General features: G+C 48.9%; 1 protein-coding gene across 2 annotated transcripts; it reads left to right on the forward strand.

The window, feature by feature from the left end:
- The first annotated feature begins 2,084 nt into the window (after positions 1-2,084).
- On the forward strand, positions 2,085-15,431 carry INHBA (inhibin subunit beta A). 2 transcript variants are annotated; one of them, XM_040964864.1, is made up of 3 exons: positions 2,085-2,157; positions 4,749-5,309; positions 14,420-15,431. In XM_040964864.1, exons 2-3 carry the CDS (start codon positions 4,922-4,924, stop codon positions 15,304-15,306), a joined length of 1,275 nt encoding a protein of 424 aa, XP_040820798.1. In that variant the 5' UTR covers positions 2,085-2,157; positions 4,749-4,921; the 3' UTR covers positions 15,307-15,431. The 2 variants fall into 2 exon arrangements, with proteins under 2 accessions (XP_040820798.1, XP_040820797.1); XM_040964863.1 differs by lacking the exon at positions 2,085-2,157 and having other exon boundaries at positions 4,656-5,309.
- Positions 15,432-16,085: the final 654 nt, after the last annotated feature.

Consider the following 16,085-nt stretch of genomic DNA (forward strand, 5'->3'; position numbering starts at 1 on the left):
GAGGAGCCGGGACCGAAGGGCCTGGGGGGTGGGGACGCTGGGAGTGGGGGGAGGGGCAGGAAGTGAAAGAGAAACCAAACGGAGGCAAGAGAAGGAGATCCTTGTCAGGACCTGGGCTGACCAGCTCAGTCCTGGGACCTGGAGTTCGCAGGGAAGGGCTAACTCCCAGTCCAGAGTATTCTGAAGAAGCTGTTTTTCACCTGCCTGTGCCCTCTGCCTCCCCTAGTTAATTTCCTGAGAGTGAGAAGGTTCAGCTCTGAGCTTGGGGGTGCAGGTAGGGAATGAGCTCCAAAGCTGCTGGGTAGCACGGGGCTGGCAGCAGATGGCCAGCGTGGCCCCTCCAAGTCAGGGTGCTGCACAGAATCCCGTGGCAAAATGTTTCAAAAGCAGCTTCCAGGCAGCTTGCATTTTGTGGGTGGGCTGCACCTGAGCTGCAGTTGAGGTTGTATGGGTCCCATTGTAGGGATGGTGATCCTGCCTTTTGCATGGTGAATATACAGTGGAGCCAGGTCTGATGTGGGTTTGTTTTGTGCCCCCACCACATCGCTTTCAGGAACATGACTGTCCCACTGGCAGGACACAGAGGTTCACACAGTGCCATGTCCACAGGGCCATTGCTGTTCTAGCAGTTCCCATCCGAGAGGGAAGGGGCTCCTTTCTTAGAAGCAGGCTGAGCTGGATTCCAAACGGAGGGGCAGGGATGGAGTTCACCATCGCGGATCCTATTTCTGTCTTTGCACTCAGATCCCCTCTCTTCCTCTACAACCTCATGATTTCATTTCCTACCTCACTTCTGCATATGCAGTTCTTAGAATACTCCTCTTCCCTCGCAGTTCAGCACCCACACTTTCTCTGTACCAAGCCAAGAAGAGACCCTCTCTTACACAGAAAATTGCTGCTGTGCTAAAAGGAACCTGCTCAAGCCACGGAGCAGGGGGACAGAGCCTCTATATTTTTGCTTGTGGGCACAGTGAAAAGTTTATGTTTCGCATGTTAAATCCTGCATGCAAAACAACATATCTGGTCATGTGGCTTTCATTAGCTCCCAATTTTGCACATTTTATCCAACTTGCCATGGGAACCTCGCTTATGCCCCCCTCATCTCCCTCAGACAGTGCTAGTCCTTCACTCTTGTCTGGGACATCATTCTGCCTGTAGGATTTCCCAGACTTGCCAGCTTTGCTCCCACCACACCCCCCCCCCCCCCCCCCCCCCCCCCGGCCCCAAACCCAACTAACCAATCAACTAAACAAAATAACCTGACCAGCTTCACCCCTGTCTCAAGGAGTGTTCACTCCTCTTTTTATTAATCTCATGCAACATTTGTGACAGTTTGGAAATTGTAGGACTTGAAGCTTTGTTAAAGACGCATGAGGTTTTGTGGGTTTGTTTTGCAGGTTAGGATGGGATTTGAAAGACCTGGGCAATTTACTAAGTTCACTAGCAGAAGATAACTGCTTCTGCCCTCCTTGCTGATACATGATTTATGAAGCAGGCACTCAATTGCAAAACATAAAATAACAGTGTAAGTCAGGGAGGGAGACCATCAGCATATGGGTATATGTATTTTCTTAATATTATTTTTTTGTTTCCTTCAGTGGAACAGCTTACTTAAAAATAAAACCAAATTAGAATCCCTGTAAGGAACGCTAGGAAATTTCTTCTCTGTAAGAAACAATAAAATATTGTGTAAATAGAGGCAACTTGACGAAGTAACAGATGTTTTATGTAAGGACATAAAACTGAACTTGAATATAATGAGTCGTGTGTTCAAGTAGTAAAAGAAAAGTCCAACACTCCTGGAGATGCATCTGTTTGATTCCAGTGTTTTCGTAGAAGATAGGCTACTCACAGCCAGAGGTTCACCGGCTCAGTGCATCACCCAATAGTGTCTGAGAAGCCAAGAGGGATTTCCATTAGATAATGAATTATGAAATGTCTCACACTGGAAAAACCAGTCATCCGCTGATGTCATGCTGATTGTAACCAATCCCACACAAGCCCCAGCCCTCCTCTGTTTGAGTGGTACCAATGCACGAATGTACTAATAAGTAGTACAGTATAAAACTTGCCAGTGCCAACACCATGAGGAGGGACACAGGCAGCTCTCACCACAGGATACAGGAGCCGGCTGGTGAAAGAGAGGGAACCGGAAAGGTAATGCCTTTTTAACTTCCTTCTGAGCGCTTTCCACACTCAGGGTGGCTAAAAGGGATTTTACAGCTGACTGGCAGTTCCATGGCACTGTGCTTTCTGTATCTTTATATTGCTCATGCAGGTTCATACAGTTTTTAATGGTCCTAGAGCATGCAAATGGGTTGTGTGTTTATACAACCCACTCAGCACCTATACACAAATGCATATGCCAGAGAGAAGGCTATTTTACAGTTACATTCGCAGGCGGTGACTTCAGGGAACACACATAGGCACGCACCCAGGCACGCAGACAGAATCCAAATATTGGTAAGTTACACTTACCTAAAATGCTACTCATTAGGTCTCTCGAGTTGTTTGGAGTCATTAAACTTTCAGTTCTATTTCAGACTCTTGTAAAACTTAATGGCACTACAAAATGCTTTGGGTCCTGTCTCTTTTGACTCCATATAGGTGGGTGATATTAAGTATGACAGTACAGAGATGTTATATTAAAACCTTTATACTCAATGTCCCTACGCATCCCCTCCTTCCCATCCCCCACTCTAAAGAAAATTAGGCTTTTTAGGCAACTGTGGACAAAGTTTTAACAATACTAGCAAAGTAGTGGATGGTTCCTGGAGCCCAAAACCCCAAGGTGTTAAATGGCTTGGAACAGAGAAAAGCTGGCAAATAGGGCTTTGGGGAAAGGAGGTCAGTGTGTTCAGTTCAGAGCAGCATGGTTACCTGTGCAAACTGTAATTTTAACTCAGTGTCAGTTTTCTCCCCTCTTCCTTCGGCCCTCAGATCTTCAGCTGGCGGTGAGGGTGTTCATTAACGCTTTCTGCCAAGATTTGCCTGGCTTGCCTCTCCCACCCAGAGCACTGGGGATGTCACATAGAAGCTAACACTAGCCCCAGAAACCAGGAGTGCTTCTGTGTGGCAAAGGACCAGAAAGGGAAGGAAAGCTTTAACAGATGGACCCCCTGAAAGACACTTCTGCAAGATAAAAGCAATAAGATGGGAACTGAAAACGGGGGGAGGGGGAGGAGGGAAGGATTTTTTCTTTCTTTTTTTAAAGCCCCAGAAAGGCATTGTTTAAAAATCCGCATTTTTTTTTTTTTCCTGTGAGCATTGAATTCCACGCCGGCTTCTTCCCGTGCTGTTCCTCCGAGGCCAGGGGCAGAGCTGGCGGAGGCTACGGTTGCAGGCGCACGGGTCGGGATGGGCTAGGGGCTGGCGAGCTGAGCAAACGACCACGTGACAGAGAAAAACAATTTGCCAGTATATTTCGGAGATTCTGTTCCCATCGGGCCAGTTGCTGGAGTCAGGGGAGCGCACTCTCTTTATATAAAAAGAATGTGGGAAAAGGCCATAGGAATTTCGCGTTTTAGCGATGCAGTCCGGACGGACGGCGGCAGTAGCTGGAGCGGTGCGGCGCGCCCCAGCGCGTCCGGGGCCGGGGCAGGGGCCGGGGCAGGGGCAGGGGCGGGCTGGCGGCTGAAGCCAGGCGGGGAGAGCCCCTCAGGTGGCCCCGGCGGGCTTGTCCAGCGCCGGCTAGCCCGGGGGCTCCCTCGGGGCCCCGCGGCGGGGCGCACTTGGGAAAGTGCCGAGCATCCTCGGACCCCCAAACCCAAGTTCTATCGCACCGCCCTGAGTGGCCAGCTGGTGGGGGCGGCCCTCAACACTGCAGTAGGAATGCACCGGGCCGGGGAAGGACTCTGCCCGACTTTCTCGGGCCAGCTAAGCCAGTGGCTCCGGGGGTTCCTTTGCCCAGGGACCCCCCATCTCCCCGCTACTTCCGCCACCTGTCAGCCAGACCTCCGGGCTCCCTCAGCCCCACCTGACGGCCAGGTGGGCGTGGAGCCTTCCAGGGCTACGGCGGGGTCCGGGGACCTCGAGGTCAGGAGTGGGTAAGGAGGGGGTGCCTGGGGGGGGGGACTTCCTCTCAGAGGACGGACTTAGCGCATTTTTTTTTCTCCCTCCAAAAAAGGAAGAAGGTGAGGCCGGGAGAATTGGGCAAAGGAAACACACACACACACACACACACACACACACACACACACACACACACACACACACGAGCAAGATTAGGAGAATTTGTTTCAGAAGGGAAAGTAGGACCCCGAGGATGGTGCTATTGCAAGAGAGGTGTGTGTGAGCGAGCGGGAGCTGAGAGAGCAGCCTGTCAGAAAACGCTGTCCCTCCCTCCGAATCACAGCCTCTACTCGCGGCCCCCTCCCGCTCCCATTCACTCACTCACTTAGAGCCAATCCGTCTCTCTCTCTCTCTCTCCCTCCCATCCTCTCCCTCACTCTCCCTCTCTCCCTCTCTCTCCTTCCCTTCCCCCCTTTTCCCTCTCTCTTCTCACCCCCTCTCTCATCTCTCCCTGTCTCTCCCTCCCATCCTCTCTGTGTCTCTGTCTCCCCCCCCACACACACACCCCGTGTCTCCCTCCCTCTCTCCCTCCCTCCCACCCTCCCTCTCTCCCTCCTTCTCTCTTACTCGGAGACAGAACTCTCCTCCCTGACAGCCACAAACCTACAGCACTGACTGCATTCAGAGTGGGAACCTGCAAACAAAACTTCACAGAAAACTTTTTGTTCTTGTTCCAGAGAATTTGCTGAAGAGGAGAAAGGAGGAAAAAAAAAAGGAAAAAAAAAAGTACACCACTACCACTACCAAAAAAAAAAAAAAAAGGAAAAAAAAAAAAAAACCTGTGCGTGAGGGGGGGTGGAGGAAAAGCAGGGCCTTTAAAAGGGCAATCACAACAGCGTTGGCTGCCAGGATGCCCTTGCTGTGGCTTCAAGGATTTCTCCTGGCGAGTTGCTGGATTATAGGGAGGAGTTCCCCCACGCCGGGCTCCGAGGGGCACAGCGCGGCCCCCGACTGCCCGTCCTGTGCGCTGGCCACCCTCCCCAAGGCTGGACCCAACTCGCAGCCCGAGATGGTGGAGGCCGTCAAGAAGCACATCTTAACCATGCTGCACTTGAAGAAGAGACCCGAGGTCACCCAGCCGGTGCCCAAGGCAGCGCTTCTCAACGCCATCCGCAAGCTGCACGTAGGCAAAGTAGGGGAGAACGGGTTTGTGGAGATTGAAGACGATATCGGAAGGAGGGCAGAAATGAATGAGCTGATGGAGCAGACCTCGGAGATCATCACGTTCGCCGAGTCAGGTGGGTGCTGGCATCGCGGGGGGAGGGGTGGGGGAGAACAAGGTCGGCTGCTCTCGGATGGTCCCGGGAGCAACTTTGTATGTCCGCCTTCAGCTACCGGCTGCCCGGGAAGGGTCTCGGGCTCTGTTGGGGGGCGTGTGTGTGTGTGTGTGTGTGTGTGTGTGTGTGTGTGTGCACGGGTTGGGTAGTGGCAGCGCCTGGAGCGGGAGGCAGGGGCCCGGGGGCGGGAGGAGGACTTCTTGGAAAGGCACTCATCGGCTGCGTGGTGCCCGGACACCGGTGTAGCTTCCACTTGCTGAACTTAGCCGGGGTGCGTGGGGAGGACTGTCTTTACAAGTCTCTTTGAGAGGGAGTTCCCTCGCCCAGGGTTCCGGACCAGAGCCCGGCGGCCAGACTAGAGTTCTAGGCAGGTTGGTGTGCTCGTGGAGCCAGGGGGCTTCGGGACATCACCTCCCCGTACCCCTTCCCCCTGCCTCAGCAATCCGAAGATGTTGTTGGGGGGCGGGGGTGCAGGAAGCGGGTGAGAATGCACCGTGATCCTGGTGGAACCGCACCGGTGAAGCCATTGTGTTAAAACAAAGCTTTTCCCCTGTAAAAGTCCATCCTGGGGTCACAGCCTTCAGGTAGGGCATGTTGATTAGCGGTGGTCATTTTTTACCTTTAGAAACTCCATCTGTAAGCGCACAAGCAGCAGAAAGCTACTTAGGGCATGGGGTGTGTGGCAGGGTAGGGAGGGGGCAGTGAACATTGGACCAGTAGCTACTTTTAGAGGACTGACTATTGCTCTCTGAACCAAAAAAAGAAATAAAGAAAAAGAACGACCATTCTCCCCTAAAAGTTTGCTCAGAAGTTCCTAAGAGCTCTTTTGCCAAGGAATGCAGCCTTGACAAAGCACTCCGACCACTCACTCGGTCCTGAAGAGGAAGAACTTTGAGAAATAGATTTCATCCACTGGCCCCCCACACTAACCTGTTGCTGAGTGCAAAATGCCTGGGGAGAGGACGGGCCCTGGACCCGGAGCCAGGCTCTACCTACAGTTGTGAGACGTACATCCGTTTGCACGCCTGCAAGCCCCCACATGCCGGGCACACAGATGTGTTAATACTGTGTTACTTTCTTGGTAATGCCAGGCGAAAGACTCCCTTGCCAAATCTATGTGAAAGGAATGCCATTGTTTTGTTTGCTAGAGCATATGGCCAGTAAAGTATGTGCAGGGACTCCCAGCATTTTGTTTAAAAGTTTGCTGCAGCAGTATAAACAATTAAGGCAACACTCAGAATTTCCAATCCTGAAAACCTGTTGACTCAGATGTTCTGTTTTCAAGAAAGCCATGTGAGACCTGGGCATAATTTTTGGGGGAGCAGAGAGCCTGCCAGGTTCCGGCTTCTCTCCTAAGCAGAAGCTCCCATGTTCCACAAGCTTCCTGGGTTAGCCCTTGCCCTGGCAGCAGCCTGCTGCATATAGGGAAACTTTCCTAAAAGTTCTTTCTCGGGGTAGCTCCCAAAGGCAGCCTTGTTACTTTACAACTTTGTTTTCTTGGAAGCTGATTGAGGACAGAAGTCAGGTTGGAGTTTTGAACTTGCGGCCCACGTTTTCTTCAAACTTTCCCTGAGGAAAAGTATGGAAGGGAAAGCCCCCAACACCGACATTGCATCCCACCCAGGAGAGGGATTCCAGGGGTTTGGAGGGCTTGCTGGGTTTGGTGCCAAGGAGCCCGTCTCTAGAGCCCATTCTGTAACAAGCATCTCCCATGTCCGATGGCCTTACTGGTGCCTCTCAATGTGCTCAGAAGGCACCCTGTACTTACACATACCTGAGCCTCTGACCACTTCTAATCCTACTACTGACGTGAGCAGTACATTACTGTACTTGAGTAGTAAATTATTCTCTTGGCATTTAGAGATTTGGTAGTGAAAGAATTTAACCACTGACATGCCTTCCTATGGCCTTCATCTCAGTGCCAATCCTTCCATCTGTTATAAGGGATCTTGTCATCTTCTACTTGCCTGGCAGGTGTTTAATTAAAAGAGCTACTTTTTTAGAGGGCCATTTCATTGGATTGACATGCTTACTGAAGTTTAAGATATGTAGGGGAAACTTGTCCTGGCCGAGCTTACTCCTTGACTTTGGATACTTAAGAGGTTTGTTGTAACAGCTCCATTTTTCTCTTCTGAGAAGATCTACCAGTTACCTCAAATTGGTTAAAGTTTTTCAAATTTAATGATTGTATTTATTAATCGTAAGTAGTATACTATGCAAGCATTTTGTTGCTGATTTTGCCTGCAGGAAAGTATCCTCTGAATAGTTGTAGCAAATGCATGAAAATACATAACAAAGATCTATGTCTTGTTGCTTTTGCAATAATTCAACCTTAATAACATCCCAACTATGCAGAAATGTCAAGACTCTTAGAGAATAGAAAACGGCACACATTTTTGTTTTCTTATAAACTTTGGTCCAGTATAGAATTCAGTCATTAATGCCACCCGTGAACATTCCATAAATTCATAGTTATAGTTGCCCCTTTCAATGTCAAGATTTTTGTGTTTAATCTTCGCCTTTTCCCTCACTGCTCAGAACCACAGTAGTTGAGCCATTGCACATTAAGGTGCCTTGCATTGAACTTGTCTAGCTGTGACCAGGGACAAAGTACCCATCTTTGTCAGGCTGATGTTAGTTGTTGTCCAACCAATGGAATCATCCTAAGACATTTGTCACCCAACGTTTCTCACTGTGGCTGGTACAGAATCTTTACTGTTTACCTTAAGGCCTTAACTTGATATCCTCTCTTCAAAGAAGACATCATGGGAAAAATAAAGCCAAGCCAATTATCCCTATAATTGGTCATAAGAGTAAAAGCCCATATCTTTCTGGGTTGATTATTTCACTTTATCTTTGGTTCCTGACATACTAACTGGCCCGTTAATATGTAGTGATAATACACTACATGCTAGTCTGTATGCTGCAAACACTAGAAGGTGACACTGCGACTTGGAAATTCATAGCACTTGTAGGAAGGATAGGGGAAGAGAGACAACAGCAAGCAATGGGTAATGCTCACACAGCCTGTGTTCTTTTGCAAGCCAATACAGAAGTATCCCCTTAGAGGATTTCATTTACAGCCCATTGGAGCTAGAAATGCACTCTTCCAAACAAGAAGGCTAGCGTGGATGACTAATCCCCCCCCCCCCTCACGGAGCCACCTGAAAGTGGAGTTAATTCTGAGCGCCCCCTGCCCTGAACTTTTCCTGTGAACTCCCCTCCCTGACCCTCCTTAGGAGGTTGGGATTACACACATGTTGTTCTCTGAATAATTGGAAAGCATCGACCACAAGAGGGCGCATTCCAAAGACTTTTTGCTGCTTGTCAATTAATCCAGGCAAAGGCAATTGCGCCTCCTGGAACCCCCGTCTCTGCAGCTCCCTAGTCCGGAGGATTATCAGTTATCGCCAGCTCCTCCAGCAGAAGCAAAGACTTCATAGGACAGGATACACACGTTAACTGAGACAGAAGCCCGGGACGCAGGAGTTCTGGTGATACATGTGAGCATTCCAGCACTCCATGGAAGGCAGAGCAGTGATAAATTTCAAAAGCAAACAGAGCCGAGCATGGAGAAATGTGACCATGAATCATCAGCGATCCTGATTTGTTCACGAGTCTCTCCCTAATACGGTCGACTGGGTTTACAAAAACCTCCTTCCATTTCCCCTGATTTTGTGTTCTAGTTCGCTGGCCTCACCAATGCTTTTCAGCAGCGACAAATGACAAGGGGCTTCAAACAGGGAGAAAACAGGCTGTTTATTGAACGCCTTGTGGGAACATGGTGTTCGGCTTCTGAGGATGCCTTGCTTTCTGGACTGAGGGTGTGGAGGGAACTGGTGAAGAAAAGATGTGGAACAAGATTCATAGTGGTTTGCGGCCTGGGAAGGAGTCATAGTGGAGTTCTGGGGGTCAGGAATGGGATAGAGTGGGCAGACAGAAGCCAAGATTTGAGTTAGTATTAGCATTTGGAGAAGTGAAGTAATATCATCTCAGGCACTTTGAGTGAAAACATGTATTTGATTTGGCTTCTCTTCTGCTCAAAACTATGTGAGCATGGTCTTTCACTCCAGCTCAGATTCTGCCTGTTTAACTGGCTCCTAGATCCAAAATCAAAAGTGTGAAAGTTCCCAGGAACTTTGGAAGAATCCCCACAATTTTGTGAGTTGAATCTTAACGACTTACCTACTTGTCTTAGGAGCCTAAAGTCCCTTTCTCCCCGTTTCACCTCCTTTTTCATCGCCATTTAAACGCGAGAGGCATGGGTGATGAATGTTTGAGACTGAGCATTTACAATTCAGTAATGGATTTTAAGGAAAGGTATTATGGCTTAAAAAAGTAATCAATGTGATTTATGATCCAGTCCATGATTGTGGGGGCCAAGTCCTCCAGTGTGGGTCACAGGAGCAGTAACCTCAGGTCCTTGCTAGCTGCCTTCTGCAGAAATGCCTGGGAGAAGTCCAGGCCTTGCAAGGTTGGTGCTACTGTGAACACACATGCTGTAAGTAGCAGCTCTGTATGTTGCTGCCATTGACTGCATACTCTCTAGGTACAGCGAAACCGTGGTGAAGCAAGGAAACATGAAAGTCACAGGCACTTTTAACTGCAAAGCTTTTTCACTCCCCCTCCCCCATCCCATCATAGTACTCAGTGAGTTAAAGTTCGCTCTGTCAACAACAAGGTTTTTCACAGCAGTGTTAGAGGCGTAATTGTTACCCATATGTAACAGGAAAGGATACCAGAAGCTGGACCCTGCGGAGGGCAATCCAATCGAACCAAACTGAAACACCATGTGTGTGTGTGTGTGTGTGTTGCTGATCTAATTGGAAATGTTGATTTACCCACAAATATGAGATGCTGGGTTCTTGGTTGGGTAGTAGTTTATATCCCAGTGTGAGGGAAGGGAAGGACGAGGGTCTTGGCTGCTTAACCCTTGGCGTGCCCTCATGAAAGGACTTATTAAAAACGTTTGGGACATTCTAAAAGACAGGAAAACTGTGCTCGTATGCCCTCCAGGTGTCTGTTCCCAGCTTGCATCCTTGCCTTGCATCAGGCAGTATGTCATGGGGATTCCCTACAAGACAGCACCCTCCCACCAGCCATCCTGTGCACCTTTGTCCTCTGCCTGGGGTGTGTATCCATCAAGCTCATGAGGGGCTTCAGGGATGAAATCCCATCACCCACACGGTTTGCGTGGGACTTTCTTAGTGAATTAGTCAGGCATATCAGGCTGTGATACAAGCCCTGCTCCCCAACCTCGGGAGGGCAGGGGGTTGGATAGCACAGAAGGCAGAAGAGAATATTAGCAGAGAGCAGGTTAATGAAAGGTTCATAAAGCAGCAGCTCTGCCTGGTTAGCCAGGATACAGTGTAGGGAACCAAAGCACACCTCCTCAGCCTAGGAAGCGTCATGGGAAAGGCTTCCATTTCAGGGTCTTACCGCACAGGCTGTGTGCAGCAAACCTGCAGTGTTAGAGATGGAAGCTAAACATCTCAGCCTTTGGCAGCCTTTCCCCCCCATGTTTCAATTTGTTAGGCAGAGAGATTTGCAGCCTGGGGCAAGCCGAAAGTGACACTGTAGCATAGCAATTTCCCTGGTAATATAAAGGGAACAGCACACACTGACTAGTTATTTATTATATTTTGCCAGACCTAAGACGTTTGAGGGTTCTATTTCTGACACCTACCACGTTGATGACCATTAATTCCATGTCAGCTTTCCAGCCGAATCACTCTCCCCACCCCCTTCTACCATGAAAGCTGATGTAAAAGAAAAAAAAAATATGCACTGCTTCATAAGTCAGAAAACAATAGAACTTGTAAAATGTACCTGCATACGAGGTGGACATGAGGAAGACTCGATTCCCGTCCCCTGTTCCTGAGCATTATGGTTACTGCATTTTCATGAAATTGGATCCCAGTTTTATTTTTTTCCCCTGATAAAATATCAAGCAATATACAAATAGCAGTTCCAGAAATGGACACCAGGAGAAGGAGGCGACAAGCATGTCAATTAGTAGGGGGAAAATCCAAATGTCAGAAATATGGGGGAGAGAGAAAGCATGCAGGCAGTGGATGCAAATGCAGGCTTTCTGTTCACATCATTAAACTGGTGCGTAAATCAGCGATCCTGCCTCCACACAACACACAAGCTATGCCACGCAGCTAATTATCAGCTGAGACCAGCGTGAAAGTCGTTTTAGGATGACTCTCTGAACCTAATGCAACAGCACCTGACAGACTGAGCCCCCTCTAATGAGGACTCTCTTTGTACAATCCTCTCTCAGCGACGCTAAATCATTTGCTTCCAAGTACAGCTGCCTGTGAAGAAGGGGTGGGGCTCTAGCCAGCATTAGAAACCTGCTTCTGAGAAACCAGGAGCTCTTCTACAGGCTGTGGGATTGCCAGCCAGTGGCCTTGGCCTCCCAGGTCCTACAGAAATGATTTGCATATGACTATCCCTGATTCAGGTCCTGGCAGTTAATTCTCCCTTCCCTTGTCCCCCTCCTCCCAACTCCCTTGCATCTGGAGACATCTGTGGACTTGACTCACGGGAAGTCCCAGGCAGGCAGGCCAGCAAGGGCATGTCCTTTGCCGTGTCCCCACCCCTCTCAGTCTTAGTGGACGTGATGGATACATAGGAGCCCTGTGGAGATGAGTTACCCAACATCACCCAACCTTCCCATCTGGGTACCAGTCAGATGCTTTGCTTTCATAGGCTCCTTCCTAGAAAACCTGAACACAACCTTGTGCCCTCTGGCTTCTCTAATTTAGCAGCTACTATCTCTTTGTCTTCGGTGTCACTCTGGCGCCCTGTAGGATTTCAGAAGCAGTCCTGCCTACAGGCAGAAGGGAAAAGGGTAGGTAGTTTGTTAACATTCTCTGTTGCGTGGGGTGGGTGGCCCAATGACAGGAGGGAGTGTGCATCTCCCGGGAGGCCAGTACCCCAGGTTTGGGAGGATCCCACCCAGCCTTTTCCTTTGCTCTTGGCAAGACCCTAGTACCTTTAAATCTGCTGCTGGTTGCCTTTTTGGGTTTAAAACATTAAGCTCTGCTTCCTGGGATCTTCCCTTTCAGTTTCCTTGAAAAAAGAAAAGGCACCAATTCTTAGCAAAAGGGAATATAGAATTAACATTTTAGGAAAAAACACATTACCCTGTTTCCTAAAATAAGACAGCTTCCCGCTCTAACTGTTGCCTGCTTTGGTGTCCTATCTAATCCCAGAGCCAGCTTCATTACTCATTTCAACTCCTGCCAGAGACATGAGGTCAGGGGCAAAGGAACTCCCCTTGCCGCCGCCATCCTCAGCATGGCAAGCTGATCCAAATGCTGGGAACCTTTCCTATCCATATGTAGCCCTCCTTGGCCCCTGCCCCAGTGAATTCACCACTATCATAATCACAGTGTACAGAGTGTGTTAAATTAGGAACAGAATCTACAGTGCGCAACGCACAGAAACGCCGGCCGTCTGCTCCAGAGAACTTGAAACCGTGCCTAAAATTTATAGTACCGTAAACATCTCGGGGCCTGGAGTGATAAGTATGCCTGGATTTCCGTTAGCTATAGAAATCCAGGCCGGGAGATCCTCCCAGAGAGTTGAGAGTTCTAAGATGAACTTTAAGATTGTTCCCAGATTCATATATGAACTATGTGTGCAGCAGTTTGAAATAGGCACATGGTCGTGTACAAGAGGGCATGGTTTTGTATATTGCATGTGGCAAAATGGAATTGCCGGGCAAATGTTTGTGCAGTCAGAAAGTTCTAATCTGATTACTTTTGTTTCTTGTGGTAAGCATCCTTATAAGAATAAGTGGGCAGCGCTTATGAAAAGAGAAGGAAATAGAGGACTTTCTAATTTTAGAGGTAAGGCTAGAATGTAGTGAGAGATGAATCCAAGTACCCTCACTGTGCCGGGATTTCCTCCATATTAGCAGCAATTGCTATCTGAAATATGTTGTTGGTGTTTATTCAGCTCCACCTTGGGGTAAAAATACCAGATTCTGAGGTAGACGCTAATAGTTATTCCATGTAGTTTGACACTGGAAATGCCTGCATTGATGAATAAATAGTCAACTAATTACCTACTTTCTGTTCAACACTGGCCAGTGAATTAGGAACTCAGATGTGGCCATGGTCAGCTAGACTGGCAAGATGGTGGCAGTGGAGAAGAGATGAGAAGAGGCTTCTAAAAGGCAGCATTTGAGACATCCCTTAGGGGCGTGTGTGACCCTGTAGGCCCAAGGGCCAGCAGTAGTCATTTCCAGTAGATCAGAGACAATACCACGTAAGGGCATCACAGAAAGTAGGAGGCAGAGTGATAGAGGGGGAGTTGAAGGCAAGAACCCTTGGCCACTGAAAAAGTTGCTGAAGTATTGATCAGCTCCACTTTGAGTCAAGCACCTGAGTCAGGCAGATGGAATTAAAAGTCTTGCTTCAATGCAGCCAGAGGGAAGACAACCCAGGAACTAAGGGATGGGCAAAGCGGGCTAGCTCAGGATGTCCCTGCATGTGGGCAAGTGTAGACCTACATGGCACGGTGGGGGCAGAAATTTCATTAATGTTACTTTATCTAACCCTTCCAGATTACAATAGGTCAAATATCATGATGTTATTTCCATTGTATGCAAGGCAAAACACATGAATCAGCTGTTCAACAGACAGACTCCTGGGTTCTCTGCGTTTTAGAGCAAGGGTCCAAAAATGGTTTCTTCTCTAGAGCCAGGGAGGAAACACCTCAAGGTTTGGGGGCCACAATGTGTGTGTCACAGGTCCCTGAATATTCACTGTGGTGCAGAAGCAACTGGAGACAACACATAAAAAAAAGTGAGCATAGTTGTATCCCCAGGCAAAGTCACTGATGGGCATTCATTTCGTTTTCAGATCATTTTCATGTCAAAAAATATTCTTTCTCTACACCTGTATAAATATATGAAAGCCAGTCTTAGCCACAATATGCTGACCGTTGTTCTGGATGGCCCATTAAGGAAAGAGGGCTGTTTGAAACGAGGAAGTACAAACACTGATGAATTAACCAGTGTCTCTTTGTGTTCTTGTGTTGCCTTTGGTATTCAGGCACAGCCAGGAAGACGCTGCACTTTGAGATTTCCAAAGAAGGCAGTGACCTGTCTGTGGTGGAGCGGGCTGAGGTCTGGCTGTTTCTGAAGGTCCCCAAGGCCAACAGGACCAGGTCCAAAGTTACCATCCGCCTCTTCCAGCAGCAGAAGCACCCGCAGGGCATCCTGGACGCCGGGGATGAGGCCGAGGAAGTGGGCTTGAAGGGGGAGAAAAGTGAACTCCTGCTATCGGAGAAGGTGGTGGATGCTCGAAAGAGCACCTGGCACATCTTCCCTGTCTCCAGCAGCATCCAGCGGTTGCTGGACCAAGGCAAGAGCTCCCTGGACGTTCGGATTGCCTGTGAGCAGTGCCCAGAAAGCGGTGCCAGCCTGGTGCTCCTGGGCAAGAGGAAGAAGAAAGACGAGGAAGGGGAAGGGAAGAAGAAGGACGGAGGCGAAGGAGGGGCCGACGAGGAGAAGGAGCAGTCTCACAGACCTTTCCTCATGCTGCAGGCCCGGCAGTCTGAAGACCATCCTCACCGCCGCCGCAGGCGGGGCTTGGAGTGTGACGGCAAGGTCAACATCTGCTGTAAGAAACAGTTCTTTGTCAGTTTCAAGGACATTGGCTGGAATGACTGGATCATCGCTCCCTCCGGCTATCATGCCAACTACTGTGAGGGCGAGTGCCCGAGCCACATAGCAGGCACCTCGGGCTCCTCGCTCTCTTTCCACTCAACAGTTATCAACCACTACCGCATGCGGGGTCACAGCCCCTTTGCCAACCTCAAATCGTGCTGTGTGCCCACCAAGCTGAGACCCATGTCCATGCTATACTACGACGATGGCCAGAACATCATCAAGAAAGACATTCAGAACATGATCGTGGAGGAGTGCGGCTGCTCATAGAGCTGCCCATCCCGGGGGTGGAGGGGATGGGAGGGGGGAGGGAGAGAGAGAGGTGGCCAGAAAAGACAGTGGCAACACGAAGACAGTTCTTAAGGTTTCTGAGTTAAAAACCAGAAAAAAAAAAAAAATAGAAAAAAAAAAACCCACCTAAAAACAAAACCTGATGAAACAGATGAAGGAAGATGCGGAAAAAAGCAGAAATCCGTAGCCAGGGCTCAGAGATGAAGCAGTGAAGGAGACAGGGCATCGAGGAGAGGGGAGAATGGTGTACCCTTCATTTCTTCGGAAATCCAACTGTTGGTGCCAGTGGTTTAAATGGGGTATTGTCCTCTCCCTGCTTGCTGTTCTCTTGTGAGCCTCAAAGTCGATTTGTCTAGTCTGCAGAAACGGGGACTAGCATGACCCAAATATCATCTAGAAAGCCATGAGTTTGAAAGGGCCGGTCATAGGCACTTTCCCACCAGTTATCCAGGTCATAAGGCATGTCTGTGTGAGCCGGTCTGTATTTATCAGTGTGCGCGTGTGTGTACACGCACACACACATACTGATAAAAGGACAATGGTGTGCAGGTGGCCACACTTTCTTTTTTCTGCACCACTTTCAGAACAAGACAAAACCAACATTAAAAAAAAAAATTTGAGAACAGAAAAGAGAAGAGTGAAAGATCAAGGAAAAAAAAAAATCCCAAGTTACATTTCGTTAAGGTGCTTATGATCTTAGAACTATGCAACCTAATAGGTTTGAAACTGTTTACCTGAGAGAGAACAAAAAGAGAGAC

Source organism: Ochotona curzoniae, unplaced genomic scaffold, assembly GCF_017591425.1.
Source record: "Ochotona curzoniae isolate NIBS_2020 unplaced genomic scaffold, NIBS_Ocur_1.0 scaffold_3835, whole genome shotgun sequence".
NCBI classification, from domain to species: domain Eukaryota; kingdom Metazoa; phylum Chordata; class Mammalia; order Lagomorpha; family Ochotonidae; genus Ochotona; species Ochotona curzoniae.

Bases quoted from the DNA above. Each gene is read 5' to 3' on its own strand.
- INHBA (XM_040964864.1), top strand. From the start codon at position 4,922: ATGCCCTTGCTGTGGCTTCAAGGATTTCTCCTGGCGAGTTGCTGGATT. The intron at 5,310-14,419 runs GTGGGTGCTGGC...TTTGGTATTCAG, and splicing joins CATCACGTTCGCCGAGTCAG to GCACAGCCAGGAAGACGCTG.